The sequence below is a fragment of the Staurois parvus genome, unplaced genomic scaffold, assembly GCF_062004578.1.
Source record: "Staurois parvus isolate SC_StPar_1 unplaced genomic scaffold, SC_StPar_1.0 ptg000684l, whole genome shotgun sequence".
Taxonomy (NCBI): Eukaryota; Metazoa; Chordata; class Amphibia; order Anura; family Ranidae; genus Staurois; species Staurois parvus.
Genome location: NW_028318480.1, coordinates 2294267 through 2303058, shown reverse-complemented (window position 1 = coordinate 2303058; position 8792 = coordinate 2294267). Strand labels below are relative to the sequence as shown.

Below are 8792 nucleotides of genomic sequence, written 5' to 3'. Positions count from 1 at the left end.
CTTGTTGTTTTAATAGGTGGGTTTGTGTGTGTGTGTGTGTGTGTGAAAACACTGATCATTCACCCATTTTTACCACCCCTTTCTTGCCCATGTGAACTCAACCTTTGTGACAATGGTCACCAGTACAAATAGAGGGGTACATTTCCCCAGTGGCAATACAGACAGCAATTAGGTCTAACCCTGCCCAATTCTCCCAGTTGTATCTAAAACAATCCAAAATTCCAATTCTATCTGAAAAAAAAATATATACTGTATATAAAAATTTCTCTTGCTGTTGTGATCTATGTAGGTATTTGGTAAATACAGAAAATATTTTAGTGCATAGAAAAGTAGCTTGTATGTTTGTTATATATTTATTTTACATGACAAGATGCAAAAATGATATTTTATTTACAGATCTGTGCAGGTGCATTGTTTTCAGACATGAGTTATTCACACAGATGAGTAAACATGCGCTCCATAACACAAAATCTATCTACATGTAAAGCCAGATGCAGATACTGGAAAAAAAAACAGGTCAATTTAATGCAATTATTTACACAAAAAAATGTTTGTGCATGATAAGTTTTATGCCCATGTGAATGTAGTCTAATAGAGCTGGGGAACTACAAGAGCCTGCACTCCAGGGCACAGGTACCTAAAACCAGTAACAACCTAACAGTCAGTGATCAGTTTTCACAAGCCCCTCCATCTGTCAATCTCTGCTGCGCACACAACACAGCTCAACAGGTGTGGCACTCTAGGGAGTAACTTGATCTACATTCTCCTCCCCTGAAATAGAGGTATATAGAGGGGTTTATATAACTATGTTCAGTCTGCAAGAGGTGGCAATCTCTGAGAACAGTTGGTATTTTTTTTTTCTTGCTTCCACTTTTATAGTGTTCCTTTTATTTACCTTTTTTATGCTAGTTCATCCACCTGCTTTGAGAATTTACTTTAACCCTTTAATTTTTGTTCTTTGTGATTGCTCTAATTTTTTTTTATAATTGTGGGATTTATACTTTGATAGAATGTCCCCTCTCTTTTTAAAAATCTATTTTTCACCTAATATGCTTGTGCAAGGATTTTCAAAGTGCAGCATACTTTGTTGACTAATCTGAATTGGGGTTTTCATAGTCAGATTAGTTAAAAATTCCAGTGTGGGTTTTTTGTTGTGTGCGTTTTGCCCTGCTGGTAACACCTATTTGTGCCTCTGCCTACCAAAGCCTCTTGTGTTCTTCTCTAGCACCCATCCCAGCTGTTCTATTCTTTCATGTACTTCTTGGCTATTTCTGTGCTTTATTAGGCACTCCAGTGTGAAGAATTTGTTAGTAAAGACATAATTTTTTTTTTTTTTTTTTTTTTACACTTTTTTAATTCCTTTCTACAGATTCTTGAAAGTCTAGAACCATGAAGGTGCTCCTGTATGTAACGTTTGCTGTCGGATTGATTGCAGTAGGTAAGTGATGACTCTTTTTTTTTTTTTTTTTTTTTTTTTTTTTTTTTTTTTTTTTTTTATGCAATTCTGATCCTGAGGGAGAGGGGGTTGCATTTTTTTCACTGTTTTTCTTTGTTGTGTTGTGCTTGGGTGTGTCTACCGTGCTTCGCTTATTCACACTGTTGTTTTCGAAATTCATTTAATTTTACTACATATCAATGCATTTTGTGCAAAACCCAATTCTTTCCTCTGTGGACTATTCAACTCTATGCACTTTAGGGGAACTATATTGTATATGCTCTAAAGTGTATATAATCCTTACTGTCTGCATGGGTCCCAAATACTCTACTGTGTTAACTAATGTTTTCTACCACTGCGTTTGCCACACACTGTGGCATGTGCACAGGCTACTCCTTGTTTAAAATGTTACTATTACACATGTATATGACATGTACTGTTAAAGGGCCTTTTGATTACAAGAGTAGCAAAGAAAAATCCATCCAAAACAGATGTCCATGCACGTTTAACCTACTACTATGACCTGAAAGTTGCAGCTTCCCGGTGATTTGCTGGTGACTTTCTGCGACTTGAGTATAACTTTGATGCAACTTGATGCGTCACTTTCATGCCATGCGACATTGCTTGGGTAATCTTCCTGTAATGTTGGATCTAAATTACATCACGATAGAGGAGGATCCAACTTGGAGGCAACTTCCATTAAAGTCTAGGGGCAGACGTCACCTTGAAGTACTACAGGAACCTTTTCTAAAGTCGGAGTGACTTCATTAGTGATAATTATGCTTCAGTAGTGCTAATTAAGACAGCTCTCATTGACATGGGAGTTCACATGTCATGTGACTTGGGGTTTCACAAGTCCGATTCCAAGTCGTGGCAGTGTGAGCTAAATGTGCACACAGCTGTTATTTGGCTTGATTTCACCATATTTGAGGTCAGACCAAAATAATAAGACATCCATACTCCTCCCTCCAACGTGTGAGCCATTAATGTATTCTATTTAATCTGGTCACAATGATTCAACTAGCAAAAGTTAGTGTGTATAATGATATAGCGCAGTAATTAACCTAACAAATATAACTATATATATGGAAAAAAATACATAAAAAGTATATAATATAGTATGCATATATTTTTGCCTTGTTCTGTTCTGCGTGAACAGATTCCATAGTACTCAGTGACTGTATACAAATCTGGTATGCTGATGTGGGGGGAATATAAACTACAGTTTTGTGTCTATAGGAAAATTCCATGGTAATTTTTTTAACATGCTGCATCAGGACTCTATAGTGGAAAGCAGAGGCAGAACATTTCCTGTTGTGTTCAATACTTCAAAAGGCTCTTCAGGCACAGTGTAACAAAGAATGAGTGAACACAATGTACAGATTTGACCATTTGATTCCACAGCTCTGCATAAGAATAACAGGGTGGTGTTTTTTTTTTTTTTTTGTTTCAGTGGTTTGTTTAACTCTTTTGGGGCTATGCTTATTTTTACCACAGTAGGTGGCCAAGCCAGCTTTTTATACATACCAGTACAATGTCAAAATCCACTAAATCTCCTTGGTACCATTTTTTTTTTTTTTTTTTTTTTTTTTTTTTAGATAAATTGGCCTTGTCAACTTCCTCTGACTCTAGGAGTCACCAGTTTTCTGCCCCGCTCACCTTGTTATCTTGCACAATGTACTAGTCCCCACACCCATCCATGAACTACATGGTGGCCATCTTCCCCCTTTATGTTTTGTTACACGTTGCAGTTGGTACTATTTGCCTATCTGACATGCTAACCCTTTGGACTTCAATTATTTAAACTCTGGCTTAGAACTAAAATGCAGAGTCCTGCCTTTTCATAGACTTGATCGGCGTCCTTGTTCTTAGAGCAGTGACTTAAAAAGTATTAAAGCAATTAAAGTATTAAATTTATTCATAAATTGGGCTGGTTGGCAAATCATGAACTCTTTAATCCATGTAAATAAGTTCATATTCAGATTTGACCAGGCTTCTTCAAATCACTTATCCCATACACTGTAACAGACAGTCATTGTGTTGCCTTCAGAAGGCCAGCAAAACCAGTCCTATTTCTAAGGTCTACTTTCCATTATCCTTTTGTATTTACCCTTAAAATCTGATGTTTTTTTGTTCAGTGACCTCACAGAGTTGACAGGGTCTCCTTACCATCTTATCGCAAAGGTGTATAGAGAAGTCCATACAAGGTGGCATTGAGATGTATATACAAGAGTGCCTTTCAGCAAGAAGTCATGTGGTCTAAAACTCTCATGGTGTAAACATGGTATTGTATAACAATATCCACTTTTCATCAATGAGAAGTTCAAATATTTGATTTGCCAATGGAGGAAATTTTGACAGAAACTGCTTAATCAATAAAATGCTTTTAGAAGGGTAGAGAGGGTTGTCGTAGATGAGGCTAAGAGCATAGAGCATAGCAATCTTGTGTTGGGGGTGTGTGTAGGATTATTGATCCCAGAGCTCAGGATAGGTGGTACCGGTAGAAGGAAATAAACTATACATAATGTAAAAAGCACCTGTACTCTTCTGATAAACCTAGCACTATTTGTACGGGACATACATCTAGTTCTTCAGTGATGGAAGGTCTTGGTATAGTTGGGGGTGTAAGAACCTATTCACAACTTTAATCAGACATGTGGTTTAGTATATACAAGTGTGTGGGATGTTGTGTGTTTTTTTTTTTTTTTTTTTTTTTTTTTTTTTTTGTGCACCTGTATGAGGTTCAACTGTCACTCATCTAAGGGTGTGCTGCAACTCAAATTTATTAGAGAAGGCCAATTCAAATGGGTGTGAGTGCAGATACTGTACTGTATCACTAGGCTATGGACTTCCCATGTAACAGTACTAATTGAGCCAGTGCTGTCACACACTTCTCCATTTCTGGAAGTACTGGGCATTACCTAAGTCACTGAACAAACCAAAACATGGGTTTTCTTTAAAGAGACACTGCTTATTTGTCTTTCCAGCCACACTCCCTTGCTTCCTCCCAAAACTACAGAAGCCCTCATTAGGCCTGGTTCATACCAATGCAGTTTACTATTGATCTTCTTTTTTTTTTTTTGCAATGCTTTTTGCATTTTACTGGGTTTTGCGTGTTTTTGTTTTTATTTTTATCCGTTTCAAAAAGTCCCTGACCCTTTCCAAAAATTCAGTGGCTGAAAAAAACGCATAGATGTGAACATGTCCCACAGGAAACCATGTTAAATGGATTGTAGTGTGCTTCTGCAAAAAGCAATAAAAAACACAATGGTGTAAATGTAATGAGGTTGGAGATCGGCTTTATAGCAACTCCTTCCAGAATGTTGTACTAAAATTGTCCCCAGACCCTTTTTGGTAGAAGGCTCAAAACTTGTATTTTTTTTTATTTATTTATTTTTCTCTTTGCAGCCTCTGCCATTACATGTAACGTGTGTAAATTCAAAGCGCTTTCCATCTGCTTTACTGGATCATCCACTCAAAGCTGCACTGGCAACTGTTCCACCACCAAAGCTGCTTTCGGTAAGAAAGAAAATATAAGATATTTTAAGGTTATTTTTCATGTCAAGCCTGCAAGGACTAACACAGACAATGCTGTAGTTCTCTGTATCTTGTCTACCAATCGGCCTTTAATGAGAAGTATGGCCAAAGCATGTTTTGGCTCTCGGCATGCAGCCTTTCCAGGAGCTCCAATAAACACTCAGGAGTGGAGAGCACTAATTAACAGTTGCTGCTCCCCTCTCTGAACAGACCAGAACTGAGAGATCAGTGGTCATGTGATTGCTCAGTTCTTGGGTTTAGCTCTGGCAGGGGACTGATGCTGCCACATAGGGGTGTATGTGTTTTCTCTTGAAAACCTAAAACTTCTTCTTTTTTTGTGTATCTAAAGTCAACGGGAGTTAGCAACCCTTTCAAGTTTAGTGTTGTCTGTGATCCCACTGGCTAGATTTAGTTACTCTAATTGCTCTAGTAGCTATTGTCACTGGGACTGAAAGTGAGGAAAAATATCAAATTTAAAGCAGAACTCCATCCAAAAACATATTTACAGGTCCTTGTTGCTAATTTTCTGCCTTCACTGAATATCATCCCATCTTCTGGTTCACTCTAGTTGCTCTGAAATAGCCTTTTCATTTTCAAAATCACACTGTTAATGTTCTTTGGTTTCCTGTTTGTAAGACCAATGGCTGCTATGCCTCCTATTCCCCCAGCCACTGGTCTTGGCACATCCGTTCTGTAGTTCGTTCTTCAGGAAGTAGAGATGTAATTCAACCCCACTTGCAGTGGTGGGTGGACTGAGACTCTCAGACACATTCAACAGGTACAGGCCTAGTGTACATGCCCCCATTCACTACAATTCCCTGTGCTTGATGGGAACTGTAGTTTCCTTTTTTTCTGCAGAGAGAGGAGAGGATATGATGTCATCTCTATTACACCTCCTCCTTGGAAGAACACCTGCTGTTATCTTTTGAATTACATAGATGAGGTTATGAAATTCTATTAGGGGTTTCTCCTAAATGGTAAGGATTTAAAAAAAAAATGTATTAACTGTTTTTTTGTGTAGGGGGTGTACTAATGGGTATTTTTTTGCCTATCCCAGAGTTCTTCTTTAGGTTGACATAGAAAATCCCCCTGTATCATTTTTTTTTTTTTTTTTTTTTTTTTTTTTTATCTGATAGGATTTCCCTTACTTTGTTGATATTTCCTCTTGCTTCCTGTTTTTTTTCCTCTGAAAACTCCCCAGTGGAACATAGATGGCAAATAAACCTGAATGATGTTACCACCCTTTACTTCTCAAGATCTGACAGATTACCACCACTTGTTGCTTTAATCATAATTAAACAAATTTTGCCTTTCAGATATACTTTAAGCTCAATTCCAATCCAAACATTTTTCCTCTGATTTGGAATGGGGGGGGGGGGTAGCAATCTCTTATCTAGCTGGTGGGGGTAAGGGTAAAGTATGGGAATACTTTAGAGTCACTTCTTGAGTGAGAGCTCTGATGTTGACCTCCCATTCCAGATAGAGATGGGGTGCCTGCTATGTATTTTGATGATCACTTTTGTTTATGACCTGTTTCCCTCTTTACAAATATCTCTAGAACATCCGTAGTGATACCGTGCCACAATATACACTTCTGTCTGATGGTTACTGCTATAACAAAGTCAGATTATGGTGGTGATAAATTCTTCACCATTAAATATTCTTGACAGCCAAGGTGTGAGAATAATGCCTTTTTATTATGGCCCTGTGGGAGATAACCTGGTTGAACATCACCATGGAAGACATAGACATATGATAAACCAGAGGGTACTTCAATGCCCTGATCTATGCCCAATGGAGGTGCCATGTTTGGGTGGCATTGGCTTTTGAATATTAGCAGCTGGCTTTTAAAAATTTATCATCATTCCCATTGGTGTTCATCGCTAAGTTGATATATTACATGCATACTAAGTGGTGTATGCAAAATGTGGTTTTATATATTTTATATCTTATATTTTACGTTTTGTCTATATCATTTCTCTCTGATGGCATTACAAATAGTGATTGTCTGTTGACGATATCTTGGCCCCTCCTACTAACCTGAGACTGCCCAACCCAGTGGGGAGGAGGGCCTAGGTTCAGTCCAGGAGTATATATAGGAGAGAGCACTCACAGTTCAGTTAGCTCTGAGGAAGAAGGGACCCCCTTCGAAACGTGTCAGCTGTACTGAACACCTACTCCCCTGATGGGACTCATGTTAGCTTCAAGTCCCTGTGAGGACTTACATGCCTTATTTTATTCGCTGTTTGTGAGTATATTTTTTACAATTAATAAATTTTGGTTACTGAGGTAATGCGCAAGGTTGGTGCGCTTCTCGTTTTCATTTCATTCTGCAGTGTTGATTGGGCTTCCCCAGCCTTGTTTTGGAGCCGCACAGCCCTTTATGCATTGGTGGACGATCCCTCCAGGCCTGGTTCCATCTGTTCGCCACCTGTCTGAGCCCTAGAGCGCAGGAGAATTCGTTTTTAAAAATTTAGTAGCATGGTCTAAGTGCAGTCTTCTTCTTTTAATTTACAGGTTCGTTTTCCCTGTTCACCAAGCTGAGCTGTGAACAGAACTGCACTGCCACTACTAAAACGACGGACAACACCTTTGGTTATGACTACAACATTGCATGCTGTAACGGAGATCAGTGCAACGCTGGCAACTCTATCAAGGTTTCCTTCTCCCTAGGATTGGGGATGGTACTTCTGTGGCTACTGAATGCTGTGTGATCAGCTAAGCTAGAATCATCAGGGATGCCTTGGGGCAATGTTGAATGTAAACATGCTAAAGCTGCAACTCCTGATATTGCCAAGTTGTTTTCTAAGAACAATGTCCTACAGAAGTCCTGCACTACACAAGCAGTGACTTGGTCTTTCTCCTTCATGCTTACTTTGCTCTCACTGGGGTTCTACTTTCCTTACCACTCAAGCTGCTAATGCCATTCCACATCCACAATAAGAGATGGTCTTTCTGTAGACTGTCTTGTGAGTATGAGGTCTTTCGCTGGACTGATTCACATGGGAAGTACACTGGGATTTTTCATTTTGTGGGGGTTTTTTCCAGTTAATGTATTTTTGATTATTAAAATTGACTACAATGATGTATAGTGAAATATACCTACAGATTTTATATACATTTTGTAATAAGATTTAAGGTTTTGTTTTTTTTTTAATATAAATGCAAGTCCCAATATTCAATCTCTAGATATGTTGTGTCTTGTTATATTAAATGGAATTTATGAAACCCCTTTTGGCTCTGACCATTTGGGCTACCTTCTTTTTTTTTTTTTTTTTTTTTTTGGCATAATAGTTTTTCATGTGAATCCTGCTACAGGATAGCTGAACAGTTTTGACAAGGAGAAGGTGAGTATGGATATCAGGCGGTTGTCTTACTTCTTGGAACCTGGTTAACATTGGGTTTGGATTCATTGTTTAAGGATTGAAGTTTATGTAAACCAAAAATCTCATATATGCTTAATGTTTTTATTAAATATTTCCTGTTCTAGAGAGACAATGATCAGGTTATTGCTTTTCAAATGGGTTCTGGCCTTGTCACATGGGCTTATAGGGGAGATTACAAGTGGCTTATTCACCCCTCATTATAAATGCAATATGCTCCTCTTCTCACTACAAAGAAACCCACCCTTAGAAATGCCATATAGTTACCACTGGATCAGCAGTACTGAGATACAACAAGTGATGGGGGGAAAAAGAAGCATTTCATTAATTGTGAACAGTGCTTTTGCAAACAAAATGGGATTCAGTTAGGGACAATAGGAACAAATTGAGAAGAGAGCTGTGCTGCTAACACGTCCCCCTACAGTGTGCATACACAC

At 38.3% G+C, this 8792-nt stretch overlaps 1 protein-coding gene across 2 annotated transcripts; it reads left to right on the top strand.

The window, feature by feature from the left end:
- The first annotated feature begins 765 nt into the window (after positions 1–765).
- LOC149447496 (uncharacterized) lies at positions 766–8470 on the top strand. 2 transcript variants are annotated; one of them, XM_089652512.1, is made up of 4 exons: positions 766–843; positions 1370–1438; positions 4844–4954; positions 7490–8470. In XM_089652512.1, the coding sequence occupies exons 2-4, from the start codon at positions 1390–1392 to the stop codon at positions 7684–7686; spliced, it is 357 nt and encodes a 118-aa protein (XP_089508638.1). In that variant the 5' UTR covers positions 766–843; positions 1370–1389; the 3' UTR covers positions 7687–8470. The 2 variants fall into 2 exon arrangements, with proteins under 2 accessions (XP_089508638.1, XP_089508639.1); XM_089652513.1 differs by having other exon boundaries at positions 825–847.
- The last annotated feature ends 322 nt before the right edge of the window (positions 8471–8792 follow it).

Excerpts from the sequence above, each read along its gene's own strand:
- LOC149447496 (XM_089652512.1), top strand. The coding sequence starts at position 1,390 with ATGAAGGTGCTCCTGTATGTAACGTTTGCTGTCGGATTGATTGCAGTA. Across the intron at positions 1,439-4,843 it reads TGTCGGATTGATTGCAGTAG|CCTCTGCCATTACATGTAAC; the intron begins GTAAGTGATGAC and ends TTCTCTTTGCAG. Across the intron at positions 4,955-7,489 it reads CACCACCAAAGCTGCTTTCG|GTTCGTTTTCCCTGTTCACC; the intron begins GTAAGAAAGAAA and ends TTTAATTTACAG.